The sequence below is a fragment of the Siniperca chuatsi genome, linkage group LG19 (assembly GCF_020085105.1).
Source record: "Siniperca chuatsi isolate FFG_IHB_CAS linkage group LG19, ASM2008510v1, whole genome shotgun sequence".
NCBI lineage: Eukaryota > Metazoa > Chordata > Actinopteri > Centrarchiformes > Sinipercidae > Siniperca > Siniperca chuatsi.
Genome location: NC_058060.1, coordinates 4,322,894 through 4,349,426, shown reverse-complemented (window position 1 = coordinate 4,349,426; position 26,533 = coordinate 4,322,894). Strand labels below are relative to the sequence as shown.

General features: G+C 42.5%; 2 protein-coding genes across 2 annotated transcripts in view; one reads left to right on the top strand and one right to left on the bottom strand.

The window, feature by feature from the left end:
- The window catches only part of LOC122866864 (2-lysophosphatidate phosphatase PLPPR4), a 94,157-nt gene extending 83,241 nt beyond the window's left edge, over positions 1-10,916 (bottom strand). Inside the window, exon 1 of the mRNA XM_044177056.1 lies at positions 10,579-10,916. Coding sequence (XP_044032991.1) covers positions 10,579-10,650 — 72 coding nt within the window. The 5' untranslated portion in view covers positions 10,651-10,916. The remainder of the gene's footprint in view (positions 1-10,578) is intronic.
- Positions 10,917-25,055: 14,139 nt separating this feature from the next.
- plppr5b (phospholipid phosphatase related 5b) overlaps positions 25,056-26,533 on the top strand; it is a 230,840-nt gene continuing 229,362 nt past the window's right edge. Inside the window, exon 1 of the mRNA XM_044176787.1 lies at positions 25,056-25,328. The gene's annotated coding sequence lies outside the window, so the exon portion shown is untranslated. The remainder of the gene's footprint in view (positions 25,329-26,533) is intronic.

Genomic DNA, 26,533 nt, shown 5'->3' with positions numbered 1-26,533 from the left:
CGTCACAACTAGTAAAATGATTTTGATATGTAGAATCAGTTGAGTTCCCTTCAAAGAGAATTACAAACATTAGTGGCATGTGTTACTTTTCTCTTTTGCAGTCCCACTTTGCAATTTACCATGCTTCACTTGCAGTTTAGGGTACACCATCAGAGAACATGTTAAAAATTAAAAAAATATAAAAAAAAGTTTATGTTCATTAATATATCCAGATTTTTTCCATTCAAGTTTGTTGATATATGTCAAATGTCAAATGTAAAACGTTTTTTTATTAGTCTAGCTTTTGTAGCTTTCTAGGTGGGTACAATTACTATAGCACAAATTATGATTTTTGGAAGGGAAGGGTGGCACGGTGGCGGAGCGGCTAAAGCTCCTGCCTCCCAATAAGGAGATCGTGGGTTCGTGGGATCGATTCCCGGACCAGACCAACATCACACAATCTCTCTGGGTGGAGTCTGCATGTCCTCCCCCGTGTTACCGTGGGTTCTCTCCGGGTTCTCTCCGGGTTCTCCTCCCACCGTCCAAAGACATGCATGTGTAGGTTAATTGATAACTCTAAAATTGCCCGTATTGAATGAATGTGAGAGTGAATGGTTGTCTGTCCTTGTCTGTGTCTGTGTTAGCCCTGCGACGAGTTGGCCACTGTCCAGGGTGTACCCTGCCTAAGGCCCAAAGTCACTGGGATAGGCTCCAGTCACCCGCGACCCCTAACGGGACCAAGCGGTAGAAAATGGATGGATGGAAGGGAAGGGTTTTAAACAGAGATGGTCAGAGGTGGATCTACAAACAAAAATCTACTGACTGAAAAAAAGAGAAACTGTTTTTTGTTACTGATATCCTCAAACCATGGCATTTTATTAATTTGTATAGTAAAATGTTTGCACCTTGTTTTTTACAGCCTGTAAATCAGATTAAATGACATTGTGTTCATGTTAACCATTTTAGGTTGTTTGTTTTGCCCAAACCCCTTAGTATCTGTCTTGTCACACAGTTAAGTTAACAACAGTTAACGTTTTTCACATCAATTGAAGAAATATGTTGATTTAAGAGTTCTTACTTCTATAAGTCAACTTACAATAACCTGTACTGTTTTAAAATGGGGGAGCAAACTTGGAAAGATACATAATTGGTGGGGGGGTCCTCCCCCAGAAAAAAAAAGTAATTTATTGTATGTATTTTATGTATATATTATGTATTTCTACACCACCTAATCATGTAAGATAATGACAATTGTTCACCACTGTTATGTCTACAATAGAAATGAAGAGCCTTATAACTTTGGCCTCCTGACTTCCTCGACTGTTCTTCTGGATCTGTGTTTCCCAAACCACCCCTGGAGTAGCCCACCCCCTGTCCAAAATGTTTTTCATTCCATCCAACCCTGCTCCACCTGAGAAAAAGCCTTAGCTAGCCCAGTGGGCTGAGCACAGAGTTGGACTAACTTGAGCCAGTACCGCACTACTTGATCAATAAAAGAGCTAAGCTACTCAAAAGGTATTTGATTCAGAAAACAGCGATGCTACCACCACGTTACTGAGAAATGTAGTTAAACTAGTAACGCTGCTACTTGTAGCACCGCTGCTGCCCAACACTGTAGGTTAGTCTGCTGTTGTGCAGGGTGAGGGAGATAGCGGGGCAGCAAATTAGCCTGAGATATTAACAGTAATTGAACACAATCACTGAGATGATTATTGGGACTCCACAGATGAATTCATTCATTTAGGTGATTGGGTGATTGTTAAGGAGACTTCTCTTTTGTCCCACAATCCTGAGAGCCACTGAACGCAGCATTGGCCAATCTGACCTGTGACCCTGATGTCACCAGGTCAATAAAAAGGTCAGCGATGCTGTGTTCTAACTCTCTTTCTCCTGGAATCTTTCACTATGGCAGACTGCTGTGGTCAGCTCCCTCTCAGTGTAGCTGCTCACCAGCAGACTCTCACCTGAACTCTCTCCTCCTGGCTTTGCCGTGTAATCTGCTCGGAGCAGAAACACGCAGCAAAACCGAAGTCTCCTGATCTACTGCAGTGCTGCGAATGCCTCTTAGATCTCTACAACAAAGTTTAGCGCAAACGCCTGCCACACACAAAGCCTGCCAGCTAACTTCACATGCTGACAGGGGCACGAAGCAAGTTAACTCTGTAAGGACAGCCACAGATGGAGCGAGCAGCTTCCTCCGATCTCTACAAGCAGACACTACATAGCAACAGACGCTTCCACAGTGGAACCACAATTCTACCCAGCTTGGCTCGTCGACAACAGAATGACTAACAGCAGCACCAAAGCCACCTCTCTTTCCCTCTCAACGGACGGTAACGTAACCACTGGGCATAGCATAAAACAACAGTAACAGTGCTCTTGGCTAAGCACAGGGCTGTTTAGTTAATGATGTACGTTACTGATGTGTTTTTCTGAGGTGTTATTGTTGTGATCTTCTGTGAGGTTAATTTGATAGCCACACTTTAAATTGATGTTAGTTTATGTTATGCTCCACACAGACAGAGTCTTTGCATGCTAACTAACTCCTTTTAACTTGGCACCATTATTCTAAACAGATCATACACATACACCTCTAATTTGACTCAAACACAACCACACACACGGCAGAGAGAAGGTTTAAAGCTCCCACTTCAGATGATCCTTTGTTTCTGACCACGCAGGTTCGTGCTCGTGCATGCGAGACATACAGAGTCAGAACAAAGAAACAAACACACATTCCTTTTGCCGTGCACCCAGACCTGCACACACACACGCAGAATACCAGAGCGAAGAGGAGGAGATGGGTTAGGTAGGTCTGCTAGATAGCTCCAATTCACTAGCAAGGACCACACTGTCAACAGGATACGTTTAAATTATTTATTGATGAAACAAGATTGTGTGGGAGGCTTGATCTCTGTTCGCTTGGTTGGCTACTATGTGTGGGGGAAGCTTCGGTGGGGAATCTGCCATAGCACCCGGGCACGATGGACCCCCAAAAGCCTCCACTTATTTTAGACAAGATTGAGCAGATCTGAGATCTTTAGATATGAACAAATGTAGAGGTGATATGCTTGGGAGGACCAACGGTCCATGATTTGTATTAAATGCTCAGAAATGCCATTTTGTCTCGAAAGGGTTCAGCTGTGATTGGACCTCGAATTAGAAGATGGGGTAAGATGGCTGGATTGATTGGTTTTGATTAATTTTAGGTAGAATACTATGGTCTGAAATACAAGCGTGACGGCATGGATCGAGGTGAAGGGTAGAGGAGGTGAATTTTGATTTGAGGAAGCCAAGGAAAGCCTCCAAATTGGAGGGCCAGATTAAGGATGATGGCCATGTAATTGTCCATTTCCTGCCAGCGAGTGGGAAATTGTGAACCAAGTCTCTGAAGAGGTAGAAAGCATAAACAAACTCTGTGGGTGTTCCCCCTTTCGATTAGAATCGGAATCAGAAATACTTTATTGATCCCCGAAGGGAAACTCTTTGTTACAGCAGCTCGTCTTTACGTCAGAGCACACAGGAGAAAGTACTAGCAAAAAATATATAATACAATACACTATAAAAACTATAAAAAAACAGGACAGAAAATAAATTAAGTACCAAGTGGGTTTACCGGTTGATGATGATAATACGGTATAAATGCAATGTAATAATATAAGTCATAAGTAGTATTGCAGCAGCAGTAATGGAGGTATGAATAATAAAAAGGAAAAAAAAAAACCTAAATAATGCAAATGAGTATTACACGGATATTGCACAGTTATTCAAGTATTGCAGAGATGTAATGATCAATGCCAGTTTAGTGACCTAGGGTCATACAGACAAACCGTTAAAGGGAGGAGTTAAAGAGTTTAACTCCACCCCCACAATGTCACTGGCCTTACGGATCAGTTTGTTGAGTCTGTTGGCGTCCGCTACCCTTAACCTGCTGCCCCAGCATGCAACAGCATACAGGATAGCACTGGCCACCACAGACTCATAAAACATCTTCAGCATTGTCCGGCAGATGTTGAAGGACCTCAGCCTCCTCAGAAAATAGAGGCGGCTCTGGCCCTTCCTGTAAACAGCTTGAGTGTTCTTAGCCCAGTCCAGTTTATTGTCTAAGTGTACTCCCAGGTATTTGTAATCCTCTACAATGTCCACACTGACCCCCTGGATGTAAACCGGGGTCACTGGTGCCTTGGCCCTCCGTAGATCCACAACCAGCTCCTTAGACTTTGTCGCATTGAGCTGCAGATGGTTCTGCTCACACCATGAGACAAAGTTCCCCACCACAGCCCTGTACTCAGACTCATCACCACCGCTGATACATCCCACCACAGCAGAGTCATCAGAAAACTTCTGAAGGTGACAGGACTCTGTGTGGTAGCTGAAGTCTGTGGTGTAGATGGTGAAGAGGAAGGGAGAGAGGACAGTTCCCTGAGGGGCCCCAGTGTTGCTGACCACGCTGTCCGATACACAGTGCTGCAGGCGCACGTGCTGTGGTCTGCCAGACAGGTAGTCCACAATCCAGGACGCGAGGGGGGCCTCCACCTGCATCGCTGCCAGCATCTCCCTCAGCAGGGCTGGCCAGATGGTGTTGAAAGCACTGGAGAAGTCTGCAGCCTTGTTTGAGTGGAGTTTCATCAGCTATCCTCACACCTGGTCGGCAGTCAGGCACACAGCAGAGGTTACAGGTGGGTGAGGTGGGGAGTCATTAGTCAGAAGAGGGCCGTTAGCCTGATGGGGAGGGGGGAGCAGAGTACTCAGAGGAGCTTGAGGGCCGACAGCAGCTGAGTTAGAGGGGGGATGAGCAGGAGCCAGTGTGTCGAATCTGAACAGAAGAACAGATTAAGTTCGTTGGCCCTGTCCACGCTGCCTTCAACTCCTCTGCTGCCAGTCGGTCTGAAGCCAGTAATGCTCTTCATGCTGCTCCAGACCTCCCTCATGTTGTTCTGCTGGAGTTTCTGCTCCAGCTTCCTCCTGTACTTCTCCTTGGCTTCCCTGATCTTCACCTTCAGGTCGGCCTGGATTGCCCTCACCTCCTCCCTATTACCGTCAGTAAAGGCCCTCCTCTTGGCATTCAGGATGTATTTGATGTCCTTTGTTACCCACGGTTTGTTATTTGGATAACAATAGACCATCTTAGTTGGGACATTGCAGTCCACACAGAAGTTAATGTAGCCAGTAATGCACTCAGTGAGTCCATCAATGTCCTCTCCATGAGGCTCTCAGAGTACATCCCAGTTTGTCACCTCAAAGCATTCCTGCAGTGTCTCATAGGCCTCCCCTGACCATCACCTCACTGTCCTTGTGGTCGCAGGCTACCTTTTAACCAGAGGCACATAGCAGGGTCTGGTAGACCAGGTTGTGGTCTGACCTACCCGGGGGGGAAAGGGGGGAAGAGCTGTATGCATCCTTAACGTTAGCATACAGCAGGTCGGGTATCCTCTTCTCTCTAGTAGGACAACTCACATACTGGGTGAAACTAGTCAGTGTTGTTGAAACACTGACATGGTTGAAGTCTGAGATTAATATGAGTGCACTCGGGTGTTGAGTCTGGAGTTGTGCTATGGCGGTGTGAATGGCGTTGCACGCTGATGCCAGGTTAGCAGAGGGGGGGGATGTGAACAGCCACAACAATGGCATGTGAAAGTTCACGTGGCAGATAATATGGCCGGAGTCCCACAGCTAACAGTTCAATGTCCGGGCTACAGATACTGTTGTTAATCAGAAGAGCAAGCCCACCGCCACGGTGTGATCCCTGTCGGCCCGAACAGTCTGAAAGCCATCGATGGAAAGGTTATGGTCCGGGATATCCTGGTGTAGCCATGTCTCAGAGAAGCACATCAAACTACACTCACGGAAATCCGTCTGACTCCGGGCTAACGCCATTAGCTCGTCCATTTTATTCGCCAGCAATCTCACGTTGCCCATGACGAGAGAAGGCAGACATGGCTTAAATCTCTTATTCTTAAGTCTCTTTTGTCTGAACCCCTCTCTCTTCCCTCGCCGCTTCGTTCCACCTCTGCATCCTCGGTGTGTCCTCCTCCAGATCTCAGTGGGGATATCAGTTGTCCTGGGCGCCATGCCGCTCGGCTTCAGCGCAATCAGATGTTCCCTGGTGTAAACAATGCAGCCAAACAGCTGATCTGCAGCGGTACCCTGACCAAGTAGCAGGAGAAGAAGTTCCACGGCGAAAAAAAGTACCAAAACACTTTCTACTCTCATTTTTGTAAAGAGCATAGTTTAAATTATACTTACACACAAGTTACTTAAGTTTGGAAGAAAAGGGAAAGCTAAAAGTTGGAAAAAGTAAGACGACGAGACAGAGCTATGGCAACAGGCAGAATGCGGGCTGGCGCATGCGCACTAACTGATTAGAGGTGCCCTTTGTGTTCTTTGAGGAATCTGTCGATAGGTGGATGACGAAAGGAAGGTATGATGAGAAAAGCAAGATCTGTGTATGTCTATGATCTGTTGGCATAGACTGGTGACAACTGGAGAGGGACGGGAGATACAGGATAGGATGACGAATGGGAGGACTGGCTGTAGATGGGGTGAAGTTGAATAGGTTGGGAGGAAGACCAGAGTTAAGTATGGAAGGAACGTCGTGCTGCGAGGGCTGTGGAGGAAAGCTGGGCACTGGCCTCTTAGTGCGGAAGGCTCCAGCTGACGAGAGCTTTCCCAGCTGGGACTGGGAAAAGATCCTGGCATCCTGGTGCCATAAGCCCTGTCTGGACCAAGCAGCAGCATCGTCAAATACTCCGACTAAAGCCAGCTGCTGCGGTTGCTTGTAGTAGGCAGCAGGGTTCGATCCTGGTGCCAGGTTCCCTGCTTAGGCTGGCTACTGATTGCTGGAAGTAGGCGGCAGGGGGCACTGGCATCATGGTGCCTGATTCCCCTACTAAGCTTGGCGCTGGAATCCCAGTGCAGGGTTGCCCTGCTAAGGCTGGCTTGCTGTGGTTGTTGGAAGTGCACGGCTGGGCTGTGATGGCATCCCGGTGCCAGGAGCACCAGTTAGAGCAAACTGCTGTGGTTGCTTAATATTGCTAGGCAGCTGGACTTACAAGATCATGATATCACGATGATCCCTCTTGCCGGGCTTCAAGCTATGCACTTGTGTTTGCGCCACAGATTGAATGCACCGATCAGCATCCTATGAGGAAGTACTGGCAGCTACGGCATGACCTACGGGCGTGCCCCAACGTTGATGTGATTGCTGGAGCTGGATGACAGGAGGTGCTGACAACCCGGTGTAAATTGCCCTAGATGATGTAGGCTGCTATAGAAAAATCTGACGAAAGGTGGAGTGTCCTGGAATTATTGTGCTCCATCTGAACGTAATTGTGTATGATGAGAGGTGGTTGCTGATGACTCCTGTTATTCATTATTGCTGGCCTTTCTGCTGTCTTGAGCTGAAGGACATGGTGAACTGTCCCGTTAAAGTGGGCTCTGCTGTCACAGCGTGTTGTTGGGGTGTGCGTGATGACGGAAGAGCGGAAGAGCGCTGTGTTGAACGGAACTGTGGGCATGACAGGCTGACATTAGAACGTTGGAAAGTTTTGCTTTGTTGTCCGTTCTGTGAAAAACAATTCCTTTATCTTTTATCTTTTAGCTTTTTTGTAGAGTGGCAACAGTCCAGTCGGAATTATATCAAAGAAGGCTGGTTACCAGGGAACCTCGCTGGAGTGTGGTGATGCTGTGACTGGCTACGTGTTGTGAGCTCGTAGTGGTTGAGATGATGGCGGGGACTGGAGTTGTCCTGATGGGCGATGGAATTCCATCAACACAGCGCTCTTCCTGGTGACGTCAACTGCAGTGGCGGCGATGGACTGTCCTTGAATTGCCTCTTCCTCTCTTTTCTGCTGAGGGAGGAGGGCAAGGCAGAGACTGTGTAGGGGCTTGCTGTACTCACTCACTTCATGGGTGGGTTTTGGATTACGGAAAGCCGTTCATTCGCAAACGTCCCAACATGGGTACTGTTAAATTAAAGAGCCCTTTTAGGGCAACACGTGGAGGATCCATCGTGAGCATCTCAGCATTTAGCATTTTGCCAAACCCAGCATGCACCTGGTCACACAACATCTTTGGTGCATTGAATCAGTGAATGACTAAAGTAGATGCAACCTTTTCTCAACTATGCCGAGGTATATTAATGCTAACTTTAACCCATAATGACGTCATCCTTAATTTTAGTGCTGTGCATTGTTGTACTGTTCACAAACCGTTAGGCCAGGACCATTGTTCGGCAATGTTTGTTCAGTTTGCTGTCACATCTCTCGACCCATGCTGTGGCAAACGCAGAGATGGGTTCGACTCAACCAACTCAAAAGGTGGTCCAAAAATGTGTGATTTTTTTATTACTGGTTTTTGTCAGTTGCTGAAAATAGTAAAATGATCATTTAGGCTGCTTAAATATAATCACCTGATTGCGGGGATTGTATGATGATAAGTTTATTTTTAAAAAGACAAAGTGGGGTAGCAAAACCATATCTTTGCTCCCCCTAATTGAATAATGGGGATGCATTTGTCCCTCTTGCTCCATTGCTCAGGCACCTATGGCTGTATCAATCTCACCCACCCTTGTTGCTGGTTTGTGGGCATGGATGTAGCTAGGTAGCTACAGGTATAAGTGGGAAGATGACATCCCCATTCTTAATCCCGCCTACAAAGCTCTAATTGGTTTATCGTTTCTGCAACCAGAGGAAACAGCCACTTATCATGCTATGTTCATGTGATATCAGTTATTACCAGTTTCCAACTTCTAAATAGCGTTCGCATTATATTCAAGATTCCGGCAAGAAATTGTTTTTTTTTTTTTTTTTTTCTAAAACCTCATATATATCCAACTTGAAACTGAAAACCAAACAAACATGAACGCTTAAAGAACCATGAGTCCTGATTGCAGAGGTAAATCTTTCCGGGGAGGAGAGATACATCATGACTGGCACACTCTGATCTTCTCTCTACATCTATTGTGGGACATGGCAGTCACGGCTGACAGGAGAGCAGGATGGGATTAAGCTGAGCAGGCCAGCACCTCAGCTCTCTGCAAACCAGCCACTGACACACACACTCAGGGAATGAGCCTGAGTGGGCCTAATTATATGCACAAGTGCTGTAGTTCACTGAGTAGATTTAACTTTCAGCATTGACCTAGTTTACATGCTTCATGCTGTTTGTAAAGATAGAGGGCAAAAAATCCTTCGGTGAACAGCAGCTTTAGCAATTTGAAAAGCTCAAGGCTGACTTCTTGTTCAGGCACATTAATTGTAGTGAGAGTGCATTGAAATGTGAATGAAAGATTCCAAAAACAAAACAAAACAAAATTGAGGGAATCCCCTGTCCAAGTCACCACTGTGAGACAAATCCATGGGAATGATGCAGTCATCCCAACAGCATCCATCATACAGTATTAGAGGCAACTCTATAATATATGATGCCAGTTTGATTGGCGAGCCACAGGCCAGTGGTGAACTAGAGCGTGCATAAAGTGCACAACAGCAGAACGAGTGACAGTCACCACAAGCTGCATGCAATCTGTACTTGAATTTTTGAAATCATCAGTTCATTTGAATTATTTTCGAGTAAACCTGATATTCTTAAAAATACAATCATCAGAGGAGTGTGGTTGACTGGCCCCATATTAAAAGACACTGTTGCCACTAAGGAATCCCCTCATCCACATCCATTATGGCTGCACTACCCTGTCACTACAGACTCATATTTAAAGCTACTTGACAGTGTAAGTCTGCCATTCTGTTTGTGGAAATTTCCTCATCATGTTTGCATTATGCCTTGTGCTGCACATAATGTTAGTCTACTTAGTCTGTTTGTGTGTAAAATCATTTGTTGATGCTACAGCAATTTTCAGCATGTAATGCATGCATTGTAAATATGATGCAAATGATCAAAATATATGTTTGAATCTGTGATCACAAAATAATCAAAGTCTTCTTTTAGAAAAGTTAATAAAAAACCTGAATGACACAAAAAAGCGTGTGTGTGTCCACGTACACTTCCTTCACTGTGTTCATATTCAAGAGACACATTTTTAGTCTATATATGTGAATGTATACAGTATGTTGGTCCAACTGTTACCATACCAGTACTTTACTTTATGGGAATAGATAATATTAGGTTTTTGGGACATAAAAATATATAATAGATGAATTCAAAAGCAACATAATACAAAATGCAGCAATGCATTTCTTTATACTATTGTAAATCCAGCCATTTCTTTACAATATGAGTACAGGTGACTAAATTGTACAGGTAATAGAGGAATTATGTGATATATCATATAGGCTAGGCTTCTAGTGGAGGAAAATCACCTAAAGGCACTATATGCACATTTCATTTTCTGAACACAGTGTATTGCGTTTTGATGCTGACATTATTATTTTTGACCTACATATTAAAATAGTAACAGTCAAGTCATATTAAGCTGGTTGTCATAGGAAGCCCATCTTCATGGACTGATCTTTAGTAATAGGTCTTTGGTGATAGTTATACACAACCACATCAAACTAACGTTACATTCTCATTATGCTGTAGTATTGTTTGATGGGGATACAGAGCGGCTCTGATGGGAAGCATGCAACATCAACCCACCTCTACAAAATAAAAACAGGGCAGCAGGCTGACACTGTCTTTGGTCAGGATCCCCTTCTCTCTCGCCGACATGGCCAGGTCTCCAAATATCCAAACAAGATCCAAGATGTGACGAGGGAAGAATGGCTGAGCTCTCCTGCAGAGATCAGGAGCGCTCCATGCCGCTGTGTGTATCTGGACGCTCAGGACAACAGCCGGTCAGTATACTGCCCAGACTCCAAATACCCAGACCTGCGCGGCCCTTTATCTCTAGTGAGAAGCCCGGGACTTGGTTCTGTGCGTGTCTTACGATGAGCTGTCAGGTAGAGAACGGAGCCACACCGACTGAGGGAGAGAGGAGGAGAGGGAGCGCAGGCGCACTAGGGAGGAGGGGTAATTAACAGCATTTGCTTTTCACTGCTGACAATGACAATGGATGGATCAGATTCACACATTTTTAAAACAAATTTTCGCAGTATACCCTGTCAGCGCATTTTGGCACATGTTGGCACACTCAGGTATCGGCTATCATTACATCATTTTGACATGCGCCCATATCCACAGGCCTCTGTCACGATCGGGTAGCCTGATATGTACTCCACTATACCAGCAGCCTTTATTTCTGTGATTGATGGCCGGCAATGATTAATACAGGATCATATTTGGCGCAAAGGTTCCCCTCTTTTCTCCTCATATTCAACACTGAGATCAGCGACGCCACCATGCAGCCACAAAGAGGCCAATTTACACACTTGCTCACACAAGAAAAAAAAAAATCCTTGCATCCAGCATCTAGCAATATTAACCACACTACAATTTTCAGTATTTACCAATTGCCAGTTTGATTCCTTTGCCTAACACGTTTTTCATTATTCTTTAAAAAAATATACATTCCTCTCCAAATTTAGTATAAACCATATGTGGACCAGCCCCCTGTTGTAGGAAAGTAACTGCATTCAGTCAAGTATTGTACTTGAGTAATATTTTGAGTCATTTGTATTTTGAGTATTTCCATTTGATGCTGCTTCAACCTCACTACATTTCAGGCGCAAATATTGTACTTTTTACTCCAGCTCTTTATATTTGCACATTTCATTTTCTAGCCTATACAAATATATGACTGTTATAAAATATGTTATATATATTATATATACAATATTATATATAATAAGTATATAAAATCAGTATGTAGTGGATCCACCTCCACCAGCCACATGCTCAACTTAACAAGTTTCAATACCCATGCATTTGAGTCTGAGATCATAGGAGCAGTCTCAAAAATCCTCTGTTGGTTAGCTGCGTTAATTTTGCGGGAGAAGACCGTGGGAATGAGAGGCGTTTTAAAAATTAAACATTTCTCAATAAAATGAAATGGTTGGTGGATCAGACTCATGCTAAATTAAACACCAACTCATAACACTGTTAATTCACCATCTATCATGTGTGTGACGGTATTTGAGGAGTTTTTTTCGGCCATTACCAAAGTAACTACCTGGTTCGCTGCTTCTTCTTTGGTGCTGGAGAGATATATGCGCAGACGGTAAGAAAGTTTTCTTTGACAACAAGGTTTCTTTTGTTTATTTCTATGATTTCAACATAGATTTGTTCTTCACAATGTAACGTTAACACGTCAACATGTATCTGGGAAAAAATACCATATGTGCGCTTCTTTTGTGGCATTGCGCTGAAAAAGTAGCAACCTGTCAGATCTCACTACAAGTTATAAATTCTATGTAGCTTACGTTTGTAGTTAGCCAACACTATGCAGCAATATCCTAGCACACTTTAAAACACATTAATACACTTACACTGTACTGTGTTTGGCTGTTTGTGCTTAACGTATAACATTGTTAGCTAATGTTAGCTAGCGGGTTAGCTGTTAATGTTTACTGTTAAAATTATACACATATTGGTGTGGGAGAAATCTCATGCCACTGTTGATGTCCAGCTTGATGATGGAGACACTGGAAACTGGGAAATTTGCTGCATTGCATGTAGTTTTACATGAGGAAATCCGCAATTTTATTTTAAGGGCACAACAGCCTCTTTAAAACAGGGCATGTCAAATTGGACCACACTCTGGATCATCCATGGCACTGGCCGTTGGTATCATTCCTGCCTTGAGAGTGGTAACGTTACTGATAGAGTTTTGCGATAGAAAAATAAAAAAATGAAGCGTCGCCAACAACAGCAAGCTCGATGAATTGATCTCTGTCTGTTTTTGATTAATTTATGATTTTACCATTTTAAAATGTAAAAGTTAAGTATGGATACATGAAGGTAGGAAGGATTATGTTCCCATATAAGCCATTCAATTTAAGACAAAAAGATGGTGGCTACACAATGTTTTTTTATTTTTATTATTTTTTTTAAAAAGGAGTAAAAAAGGCATGTAATTTGAGTTACAGTGAGAAGGTATAATCATAATGTACTCCTCATAATAAAGAGTTTTAGACACTGGACTTGAACATAAACAAAAGCTAACACATTAATTTACAGTGATTTTGATAAAACTATTGACACTGTGAAACTTTTTATATATATATTTTTTGATACATTTCTTATATGTTGTGATTGAAGTTGCAAATAGAACATAATCTGTTGATAGTGCTATAAATAATGTGCCATAGATCTATTAGTCCTATTCTTCAAAGTATAGCTTATATACCTAATTGAATACAACAGCATGAGATGTTCGGTAGGGTTCTGGGTTAAACATGCAGAGAGTAACGCGGGGTTCAGACAGGAGGCAGAAGCACTATAAAGCACTGCCGCTTCCTTTCAGCACCCATATTAACCAACTGGGCTGTTCAGACAGGACACGCTCACAATCTGCAGCGATAGTTTCGGCATCTATTTTCTTTGAATGCCGCGTGCGAAGAAGAAACACATTGATAATCTATTATAAACAATATAAATGATATATTATATATGATAAAAATGATTTGATTCTGATAAATTATAAAATATGCATCCATTGTTTGTCAACCCTTTTGATTTTCCTGCCCGTCTCCCCGCTGTACTCCTGGAGTTTCAGTTCCCCTGATTTTTCCTCCCACATGATGAATTTCAAAATCTGCCCATCTACTATAATTATTAGAAATAGTCTCACTGCTGTTTGTGATTGTGTTTTTTAAATGACGTACTTATTTCACATATTTGACAGTTGTGTCTACACAGAGAGCGAGAGAGATGAGCAGACACACACATACACACAAGCAGACAGACAGAGACAGAGATAAAGATTAGCTCTACATGTGATTAGAAAAGAGCAGAGAAGCGGAATTGCTTGTTGACCGGCACAGAGAAATGCCCTTCTGGTGTGAACAGCCAGGCTACTGCCTTCACAACGCTTCCGTCTCCTGTCTGAATTTGAGTGATTAAACTAACCATGATGGCCATCTTAATCATAAGGTGTTTAAGTAGCTGAGGATATTGTAAAAGTATGTAGAAATGCAGAAAATGGTATTCAAATCCTTTTTTTGTCTGGGGAAGGACCCCCAGATCCCCCGCTTTATTGTGTCCCCCCCCACTTTTCAAACGAATGTTATGCCCTTGAGGTGAGTTCTACAAATTTTAAAATCTAATCACACGACTCCACATTTCGGCAACAAAATCAGGGTTCCCACTCTTTTCTAGAGATCATTTTCCAGGACTTTCCCAGAACATTTTCAGTGATGATCTAGCTGGTATGACAGAGAAGGGTTGCGCCATACACTAATGCGTTCCTCTCTGTGGAAGTCTGATTTAAAAGACGTGCAGTCTCATCACTGTTAAGTACCTGATTAGCTAGTGATAAGGGAGGTGCAGCCAGAAAACAATAGGCCTGATTACTGGGCCATGATGGAAACAAAAGAAGGTCAGTTTCAGGTGAAATTAGGCAGGGTAAACAGCAGACACTCAGGAACACTCCTCCCTGAGGGCAGGGCCGAAGCAACACAGAGTAGCTAAAATTTCTGAGTTCTGAGACCATTTTCACAATTGACAATGACTTCCGGATGGGAGACGAAACGTCTTGATTCTGAAAACAGTGTCCAGATGACACGACTGAAACCTTTTCTACTTAGTGTAAGACATTTAATCGCTACTGCAGTTTTATTTACAAAAAGGTGGAGCGAAGAAGTTGTGTGAAGAGAACGGGATCTGCTCATCTAATACGTTTCAAAAGGAAAAGTTGACCATTGGAGAATGTAAAGAAGAACTCATGGTGGATTGGACAGTTGCTTAATGGTGACTACAGGACACACACTCTTTCTAAGGCTGATGCTGACAGGGACAAGACAAATTTACTCAGGGGTTTAATTGAAGAGTTTGAAAACAGATGACTCCCTTAAATCATGTGATCATTTTTTAGTTTTTGATCCTTCCATTTGGCCTCAGGAAATGCAAGACCTCTACCATTTTGGCAACGATGCACCATTCTTCAGAAATATGAGGCCAGCTTACAACTTGTCAGAGACTCCAATGTGAGAGAATGGATGCACTTAAAGCAGTAAAAAAACACTTGGCAACAACCTCTGTATATGTCTTGGTCCAAATAGTAAATACAAGCAATCCAGATTGTTACTCCAACATCAACAAGGTGGTTAAATTGTCTATTTGTGAGCTTGTGAGAGGGGATTCTCGCATCTCGACATAATAAAAACTAAGTACAGGTCTTGTCTGTCACATACTCTTCTCTCTGCCCTGATGCACATTCACCCGTCAAAGCCAGCTGTTGACCTGTGAATGGAGAAAGCTAATCAGAAGCTCAACCAGGACCCGGGAGGTGCATCTTCATCATCTACCATGCAGGAAGATGAAGTGGTGGACAGTGAGGGAGACACCGAAGTGGACAGTGAGGACGATTGCATTTATTAAGACCAAGCTATGTATGGGGTGAGTTTCCTGAACCTGAAAAAGTTATGTGCACCCCTGGATATAAATACATCTTAACATATATAGAGCTCTGGAAAATATTAATATTACATTTTTCTTAAATCATCATCTCTACATGTATGGCAGTCATTCCATTCCAGTGTTTGTTGAGTTCCAAGCACCTCATTCTACTGAATGAGGTACTGATTAGGTGATCACCTGAACCAAAAACCACTGCGGTGGTCATCACTATACTCTTGCAACAAGACCAGCTGGATGGCAAAACAGTGCTAGTAGTACCTCAAAAGTAATTGGTATCAAAAAATAACTTCAACTCTTTTGGCATGGTCAATAGGGTAAAGGAAAGTCTTGAGTGAGATAAATAAGGGTTCAATTCTGACTTTGCTGGCAGAGGGATACAGTGAGCGTCAGGTTGACAGTGGGTCATAAGAACAAGGTCAAGCAGCAGACGTTGGGGACAACAAAGCTACAGACTAGCAGAGGGTGAAAACAACTCTCCACTGACTGGGATGACCGCCAACTCATTTGAATGTCACTCAACAACAGTAGTATGACATCAAGTGACCTACAAAAAGAATGGCAAACGGCAGCTGGGGTGAAGTGCACGGCGAGGACGGTTCGAAACAGGCTCCCAGGGGCAGGGCCAAAGTCGTGCAAAGCTAGAAAAAAGCCCTTCATCAATGAGAATCAAAGAAGAGCCAGGCTGAGATTTGCAAGACCATGAAGATTGGACCATAGAAGACTGGAGTAAGGTCACCTTTTCTGATGAGTCCAATTTTCAGCTTTGCCCAACACCTGGTCGTCTAATTGTTAGACAGAGGCCTGGAGAGGCCTACAAGCCACACTGTCTTGCACCCCCTGTGAAATATGGTGGAGGATTTATTCATATCTCTATTACTGCTGTGCAATATCCTCCATCTCATTATAATCTTAATAAGCTACACTTAATAAGCTCACTATTACTATGCACTATTACTTTATACCTTACTTTATACCGTATTATTATCATCAACCGGTAAACCCACTTTGTACTTCACACTTATTTTAATTTTATACTTATACCCACTTGGTACTAATTTATTTTCTGACCTGTATTATAGTGTATTATATTTTTTGCTTAGTATTTCTATTCCTGTGTGCACTGACGTGATAGTGAGCTGCTGTAACAAAAGAGTTTCCCCTTGGGGATCAATAAAGTATTTCTGATTCTGATTCTGAGGATCGGTGATGATCTGGGGGTGCTTCAGCAAGGCTGGAATCGGGCAGATTTGTCTTTGTGAAGCCAAGTACACGGTTGTTGAAAACTTGTTTCCTACTACTCTGACAATGTTTCCCAACTCTGCTTCCAGCAGGACAATGCTCCATGCCACACAGCCAGGTTAATCAAGGCGTGGATGGAGGACCACCAAATCAAGACCCTGTCATGGCCAGCCCAATTTCCAGACCTGAACCCTATTGAAAACCTCTGGAATGTAATCAAGAGGAAGATGGATGGTCACAAGCCATAAACAAAGCTGAGCTGCTTGAATTTTTGCAGCACAAGTGGCATGAAGTCACCCAACATCAATGTGAAAGACTGGTGGAGAGCATGCCAAGATGCATGAAAGCTGAGTGAAATTCAGGGTGGACCCAAATATTGATTTCTGAACTCTTCCTAAGTTAAAACATTGGTATTGTGTTGTTTAAAAATGAATATGAACTTATTTTCTTTGCATTAGTTGAGGCCTGACAACACTGCATCTTTTTAGTTATTTTGACCAGTTGTCATTTTCTGCAAACAAATGCTATAAATGACAATATTTCAATTTAGAATTTGGGAGAAATGTTGTCAGAAATTTATAGAATAAAACTAAAATGTTAATTTTATCCAAACACATACCTATAAATAGTAAAACCAGAGAAACTGATAATTTTGCAGTGGTCTTTGTCTCTCTATATATATTGTCACAGCCCGGCTCCTAGTCTGCGACAAAGATGGGAGACCAGATAAATTTACAAGCTGTAACAAGCATATTTATTTACAGAAATATAATGAAAAATGGAAAAAAAAATGTGAAAGTGAGTCAGCAGTAATGTAAGCATGTGTGGATGTGTGGAAATGTCTGCATCCGGAAGTCATTCTCAATTGACTTCCGGATGGGAGCCGAAACGTCTTGATTCTGAAAACAGTGTCCAGATGACTACAACTGAAACCTTTTCTACGATGGAACACTCCTGGACGAATGAGGGACTACACCGTCTTATTATCTAAAGATATAGTTGCTCTAGATGGCATTGCCCTGGAACCTCAGAGTTATCTTTGATCAGGATTTATCCATTAACTCCCACATGAAACAAACTTCAAGGACTGCCTTCTTTCACCTACGTAACATTGCAAAAATCAGGCACATCCTTTCTCAAAATGATGCTGAAAAACTCGTCCATGCATTTGTTACTTCTAGACTGGATTATTGCAATTCTTTATTCCGGCTGCCCGAATAAGTCCCTTAAGACTCTCCAGTTGATCCAGAATGCTGCGGCACGTGTACTGACAAGAACTAGGAAAAGAGATCATATTTCTCCAATATTAGCTGCTCTGCATTGGCTCCCTGTAAAATCCAGAATATAATTTAAAAACCTTTTCCTCCCCTACAAAGCTCTTAATGGTCAGACACCATTGTATCTTAAAGAGCTCATAATACCTTATTACCCTACTAGAATACTGCACTCCCAGAATGCAGGGTTACTTGTAAATCTAAATGGACTGTACTTGTGTAGTGCATTTCTAGTCTTTCTGACTACTCAAAGCGCTTTACATGACATATGACATTTACCCCATTCACACACATTCATACACTGATGGCAGGTGCTAACTGCTCATCAGTTCAAAGAAACTAACCATTCACACACACTCACACACTGAAGGAACAGTCCTCAGGAGCAATTTGGGGTTCAGTGTCTTGCCTAAGGACACTTCGACACGTGGGGGAGGCCAGGATAAAACTGTCAACATTTCCGATTGGTGGACGACACGCTCTACTACTAAACCACAGCCGCCCTAGAGTCCTGTGGTTCCTAGAGTCTCCAAAAGTAGAATGGGAACCACAGCCTTCAGCTATCAAGCTCCTCTCCTGTGGAATCAGGTCCCAGTTTGGGTTCAGGAGGCAGACACCATCTCCACATTTAAGAGTAGGCTTAAGACTTTCGTCTTTGATAAAGCTTATTGTTAAGGCTGGCTTGGGTGAGTCCTGAACCATCCCTTAGTTATGCTGCTATAGGCCTAGAATGCCAGGAGACTTCCCATGATGCACCTCTTTCCTCTCTCCTCCTCTCCTTCTCCATCTGTATGCATTTTTATCCCATTACTGCATGTTACTAACTCAACATCTTCTCTCCCGTAGTTTTGTGCTTTCTCATCTCTCTCCTCTCTCTTTCAGTATTTTTTTCTTTTCATTTGGCTAAGGCGCTGTGAAAAAACACTTAGGCAAGATCACAGACTTTATGGGCACAACACATTAGCTGGGTGTGCTCCGATAAATTCTGACCAGGCTGCACAGTTTGCATTAGTGGCTATTAATTCCACGTTGGTTCTGTTTTGTAGTTGTTAAAGCGTGCATTTTTCCCCAAAACACATTTAAACCCAAGACTGAAGTTAATGCAACTTTACAAAAGTAATGTTAACTTGAATCAATAGACCTGTCCAAATTGCATTTAAGACATTTTAAGGCCTAAAATTCAGATTATTGGATTTAAGACTTTTCAAGGACCCGCAGAAACCCTGACAAGGTGACACCCAACTAGACCGGGTGACGAGGGCTCTGCAATACCTTTCTTAAGCATATATTTTATCTCTATGTCAGTCACATTGCGCTTTTCCTCCGACACCCAGTAAAAATGCTAGTCTATATCAATGTTATGTTCTATCAAGTGTGTTTGGCTTGGTGTATCATTAAACAAACACAAATAACTGTTAATAAGAGCAGACAGCTCAGCGCACCTTTCCTCTGACATATGCCCAAATGGAGACTCCAGATTACACAGTGTTTCAGAGTTCGTTAACCTGCCATGCAACAAACTCTCATCAGGCGGGGTAACCCCATCATCCTCCTGTGCAGAGAAAAAACTAGCAGAAGAACTCCACACAGCCACTGGTTTTACAGACTATTACTGCTCCTTGCCACTAGATGCAGAATGCCTTTGCAGAAGTTACATATTTTGGTCATGTCAAACTGTATCTGACTTGACCACGTTGTGGCTTACCCAGGCGAGGACCAGCTCCTTCCTCCCATTTACCTGTTGAACGGAATGTACTGCTATCCCCCCTGTAACTAGCATCATCCTGAGCCCTAACGGCCACCCCTGTGTGTCAACAAATACTCTTGCGCCAACACAGCGGCCTCTGCAGCAGTCTTTACTTTATGTTCACTGATATATATATAGCAATGTGGCTAGGAACATAATTTTTAAAATGCTCCAGAACAGCTAAATCATACAAAAATCATACATTTTGAGAGTGCAGTGTTCTAGTAGGGAAATAGGGTACTATGTACTATAGAGCTTTAAGATATGATGGTGCCTGACCATTAAGAGCTTTGTAGGTGAGCTTTTAAATTCTATTCTGGATTTTACAGGGAGCCAGTACAGAGAAGCTAATGGAGAAATATAATCTCTTTTCCTAGTTCTTGTCAGCACACATGCCACAACATTCTGGATCAACTGGAGAGTCTTAAAGGATTAATTGGGGCAGCCTGATAATAAGGACATAGCCACATAATCCAATCCAGTTTCCAGTCCAGGTTTTCCATTTCCTCCCTTCCAACCCTCTGTATTTAATGTAGTGCCATTCCATGTAGTTGCCAGTCCATGTTTTCCACCCTTTCTTTCCCTTGTCATAAGACACACCCCCTTTGTTTCAATTAGCCAATCACAGCCCTCTGACTCAGTATAAAAGCTGTCCTGACTTCTCTCAGCTCAGTTGTGTGGGAGAGAAGCCAGAGGACAGCAGGTGTATGTCAGTACCTCCATTCAAGCAAATAGTTGTTTTCATTTATACTCTACATTTCTGTAGAAACCAGAATCATCCGGTGATTGGGCGTTGTTGTGTGTGCTGGGCAAAACGGTTCTTACTGAACTGGTGAGTTTGAACTTTTACTGTTAGCATTAGCAACATGCTAGCTTAGGCTACATGCTAACATGTGCTCATGATTGATGCTACTTCCGGTTGAATTCAAGTGTGTTTTATATGTTGGAGACAATATGCTAACTAGCATGCTAATGTTAGCATGCTACATGCTAACATGTGCTCCCATGGGTTTCTTTTATTTTTGTGATTTTTATTTTGTAATGTTATAACTAAGCTAATGTTAGCTTAATGTTAGCCACAGATATCAGTGTACACCCATTTAAGTGGCCTTTTGTGTTTGTATACAGGCCAGGTGCCCATTCAGGGTATATTCGATGGCGAGCTAGGCTCTGGAGCACACAACGTTCCTGTTATCCATCCAACACTCTTCGGTCTGGTAGGAGGCTGTACAGCCTGTCCTCTTACTCTCCCACCTCCTCGAGCTACACAACCGCTGCAATATTCAACCCCCCGGACAATTGCGCTAACGGACATTTCAAATCACTCAATAACAAACATATGAACTCAAACGCGGTGCGCAGCTTCGGTGTTCTTCATCCTTAGTTGGGAGAAGAGACATTGAATTTTGTTGTCTCCTTTCTGCCTAAATGAACAATATCTTGGACATTTGATTTAATTTAAAATTGATTGAAGTTGATTTTTGATTTATTTCTGCTGCAGTGGTTTATGTATATATTGAGTTCTGTTTATATTCACTTTTTTGTACAATACACTTTTCCTTAATTCAACTATTCTGTCAATTGTTATTACTTACTGACCCCTGCCCTCCAGCAGCCGTTCCTAGTCTTTCTGATCAATTAGCCTACAGCATTCATCCTCAGCTATTACAAATCTATTACACAGTACTAACAAACACTTGTTACAATTTCCTAAAGGAAGCATATATAAGGTTAATAGAATTGGTACAAGCACAGAACCTTGTGGAACTCCATGACTAACTTTGGCGTGCATGGAGGATTCGTCGTTAACATGTACAAACTGAGATCGATCTGATAGGATTTAAACCAGCTTAGTGCAGTTCCTTTTAATGACAATTACATGTTCCAGTCTCTGTATTAGGATGTGATGGTCAATGGTGTCGAATGCAGCACTAAGATCTAACAAGACAAGTAAGTCCTTTGTCTGATGTAATTAGGTCATCTGTAACTTTCACCAGTGTTGTCTGTGTTATGACGCACTCTAAATCCTGGCTCAAATAAACGATTTATATGTAGAAATCCATGCAACTGATTGGCAACTGCTTTCTCAAGTATCTTAGAGAGAAAGGGAGGGTTACATATAGGATTATAGTTGGCTGAAACCCTGGATCAAGAGTGGGCTTTTTAAGAATAGGTTTAATTACAGCTACTTTAAAGGACTGTGGTACATAGCCTGTTTAAATAAAGACAAATTGATCATATCTAGTAAAAAAGTGCTAACTAAGGGTAAAACTTCTTTAAGCAGCCTAGTTGGGATGGGGTCCAATAGACACGTTGATGGCTTAGATGAAGAAATCGTTGAAGTTAGCTGGTGAAGGTTGATGGGAGAAAAGTAGTCTAAATAGTGCTGAAAAGAAACCTGGGATTGTTATTTTCCTCTAATGAGTAATAGTCTGCTCTGGCATTACAGAAGGCCCTGGTTGGTTTTCTCCACTAGCCACCACCACACCAGGTTCACCTCCATTCTCCAAGTAGGATCGTAAGGCTCACGGACTAGTAGCCCCTCCAGGCTACCTCTCCTCAACCTATCACAACACCACTATGGGGCAGCTGTGGCTTACAGGTAGAGCGGGTCGCCCACTAATCGGAAGATCGGCGGTTTGATCCCCGGCTTGCCCCAGCCTGTGTGTCGAAGTGGGCCATTGGTGGGTGTGTGTGATTAGTTTCTTTCTGATGAGCAGTTTGCACTTTGCATGGTAGCCTCAGGTGCCTCATGGTGCCATCAGTGTATAAATGGGGTGAGTGTGACATGTAGGACATTAAAACAACCACCATTTCCATTCCTGCCGTTCATTCTTTTGAACACCTTCTTCAAACTCGCTGGTCCCACTGCTTTTGTCAGTGTCGTTATCTACCGTCACTCCTAAGCCAAACCCCTGCTTTCTTTTTGACTTCTGATTTTCTGACCTAGCTTTGTGCCATCTTACCTTCCATTTCCCTCCTGGGTGATTTTAATACTCACATTGATGTCAGTGATTGTAAATCTGCCATAGAATTCCTGCAACTGCTACAATGCTAAAACTTCACACAGCATATCAACTTCCTGGAGCATCCTGGATTTGGTCTTCACTGGTCTTACAATACATCAACTCTCCAGCCTCAACGTCATTATCTCTGACCACACATAACAATCAGAAATACTTTATTGATCCCCGAGGGGAAACTCTTTTGTTACAGCAGCTCACCTTTACGTCAGTGCACACAGGAATAGAAGTACTAGCAAAAAGGAAAGCTAAATGTTGGAAAAAGTAAGATGATGAGACGGAGCTACGGCAATAGGCAGCATGCAGGCTGGCGCATGCACACTAACTAATCACTATGGACATTGATATACCTATGCCCATTCCAAAAGACAAATGCAAAATATCCTTCAGAAATCTCAAATCCATCTCCCCTCAGCTCTTTCAACCTCTCTTGCCAATAAAAGGTCTGCCACCCATCCCCCACTGTCTGATAATCCAGATCTTTTTACCTATTATGACACAGTCTCCTCCTGTCTTGATCAGCTGGCTCCAATTAAAACTAAAATAGTCTCATTCACACACTCATCTCTCTAGTTTACTTCTGAACTCCACCAAATGAAATCCGGTAAGCGCCAGCTTGAAAGGCTCTGCAAGAAAACTGGTTTAATAGTGCATCTCCAAGCCTACACAGACTACCTTCAACAAAACAAAGACACTCTCATCACAGCCTGGTCTACCTACTACTCAGACCTCATACATTCTGGCTCCACCAACCCCGAGGCTGTCTTTTACACAATAAACAAACTTCTCAAACTCAGTGACAACACCTCCAAATCATTCACAGTTAATAAGTGAAAGTCTTTCCTTTCCAAAAATTGACACCATGTATAGCAACCTGGTTCCCCCCAGGGCTCGGTGCTTGGTCTTCTCCTGTTCATCCTCTACATGCTCCTCCTTGGCAACATCATACGTCATCATGGTCTCCACTTCCACTGATACGCTGATGACGTCCAGCTTTACATCTCCACTAAATCCATCACCACTTCAACCCACTCCACTCTGACCAATTGCCTCACTGAACTTAAAACATGGATGCAAGCCAACTTCCTCCAACTAAACTGTGATAAATCATCCTCGGTCCAAAATCCCTTACCAGAACCACTTACAACTTCTGCCTCAGCATTAATAACATTAATTAAAAATAACATTTTTGACAGCAACCTCTCCTTTGAACACCAAGTCAATCAAATCACCAGAACTGCCTTTTCACATAAAAAACATAGCTTGTCTCAGCCCATCACGCTCCTTCTCTGCTGCCAAAATTTTGATCCATGCCTTCATCACATCCAGAATTGACTACTGCAATAGCATTCTTTAAGACACATCATCCAAAATCCCAAATAAACTCCAGTATATCCAGAACTCTGCTTGTCTGCTCACCCACTCCCGCTCCTGTGATCACATCACCTCTGTCCTCCAGAACCTCCACTGACTCCCTGTTCTACAACGGATCCAATTCCAACTCCTTCTCCTCACACATAAAGCCCTCCATAACCAGGCCTCCAGGCCACTGCAAGCAAACGCATTCTTTGTTTAAATTATCAAATGGAGCTGAAATCTTGTGAAACCGTGGCAACAAGTGTGTCCAAGCTGTGTTCAGCACTTTTTTTTTTAGTTTCCTCTGGAAACACTTCTGTTGTTTGGAGGATTTGCAGCACGTTTCTGTATTTGGTTGTGTGTATTTGCAGCGTGTTTGTGTAGGCTATTTGGTTGTGTTGTGTGTAGGCCTATTTGCAGCACGTTTGTGTATTTGCAGCATGTTTTCTAAATGCTGCGCATGTGTTAAATTAATGAAGATGTTTTCTTAATTTGATTGTGTTTTCTTAAGCTGCAGTGTGTTTACCCTTGTCGGCCACAGAGCAGTAAGACATAAAGTAAAATGGTAACCACCAATAGCATAGATATTAATAATATGTAAGTAGAAATTGTTTAAAAGATGGTAAAATGATATCACACACTAAACGTTAACCATGCAGCACAAAGTCATAAGACATAATTGTAAAACTATTAATACCACATTATTTATAGAATACTAGTAAATGTGTCCATATATGCCACAACATGCAAAGCAGACTATTTAATAAGGTATAGGTTGACATATACACTCACATTCATACCTATGTGGCAAATGTAGAGTTTCCAACTGAGTATCATTGACTTTTGGTATGATAGATATGATGTGGTTTTATCAATCTATTCTACAGTGTAAAATATTGTACACTGTAGAACTGATCAGAGGATATCTATAGGAGGGCCTTAACCCAAATTGATTTTAATGCTGATCAGATTCTACACAAGTATTCGTATGTGTCATGTCAATATTAAACTACCAGCATCTGTGCTCAAAAGAGCATGTGATCCTATGCTAATTTATATTTTTGACTGTCAATATTTCAGTGTGCATGTTGTTGTGATGAGAGAAGCTGTCATCACAGAGCCTGTGGTACAGTGTGAGGTTTAACATCTCAGCTTTGACACACTAGCTGCGTGCCAAGGTTGCTTCCCCCTGTTCCATGACTGCTGGCCCGGTAAATGGACACCACATGCACAGTAAGTGTGTGTGAATAGGACTCTTGTTACTGCTGCTGGAACAGGCACAGATAAGGGTAATGTTGCCTTCATGGTCCGCTCCAAGCTCTGACATCTAAAAACTCTGAGACATACTGTTGCATATTTAAGTTTTTTTGTTTATTTTTTTTTAGGTCAGATAACGTGTCTGGGAGCTAAAGCAGTAAATACAAATGTTATGAAGAAATTATGTCAAATGTTAGTTACACTGGGAGAGAATTAAAGACTAAGGATTTCCTTCCACTTCAAGAGATACTCTGCGGCTTGACCTGGCCTTATATCGTTGAATCTGCTCAGGCTAACCTACAGTGTCTGGCCCCACTGCCTTGAATGGCAACTTCCAGACTTACCAATAGGCACTAGTTAGCAACACCTCTGGTATGAGAAACGTTTCCTGAATTATGTCTTTTGACCTGTCTTAGCAAAGAAAAGAACATGGTTTCAATATGAATTTCAGTCTTTCCGCTGGTATTGTGTTGTCAAAATCTTTGCAGCCACAGCAAAAAATCCCCCAAAAAACTTTTCGCGATCAATTATCTGAGCCACTTCCTCAATACATACGTGGTTGTTATTGCTGCATAATGCATTTCTACCTGCAAAGCCCAATTCCCACCCCCATTTTACAACAGCACAATTTTTGAGAAAATTAGTTAGCTAGACTATATGCCTATGTGCATTATATTTTGACAAATAAAATTATGTAGCCTAAATTAATGTGATTGCATATGTTACCTTTCCAGGTAGTTGGGACACATCTAGTTTTAGAATATTTTAATTTACTTTAGCCTGGCTCATAGCTGGTGACTAGCATTTCACAGTCCAGACCAACTCTTCTGTGTGGTAGTTTAAGGTTTTTCATTTCCTGTTTTATTTTGTAGTATTCTCCTTCTCTTGTGTCTTGTGGTTTTACTTCCTGGCTTTGTTTTCCCTCCAGTTTTGATTGTTGGCCCTTACTTAATTGTTTGCACCTGTGTCTCGCTGTCTCACCTCCCCTAGGGTATTTAGTCCGTGTCGCTGTCTTTGTTCAGTGTTGGGTCATTGTTGTTATGCATGGTGTGATTTCTGTTTGGTGTTGCTCCCGTCTTGAGTTCTGTTCTCATCGTGTGTATGTTTCTGACTTTTGGGTGTGTCGCCATTGGGGGCACCTTTTGTTGTTCCTGTGCCCAGTTCCCCAGCATTCTTACCAT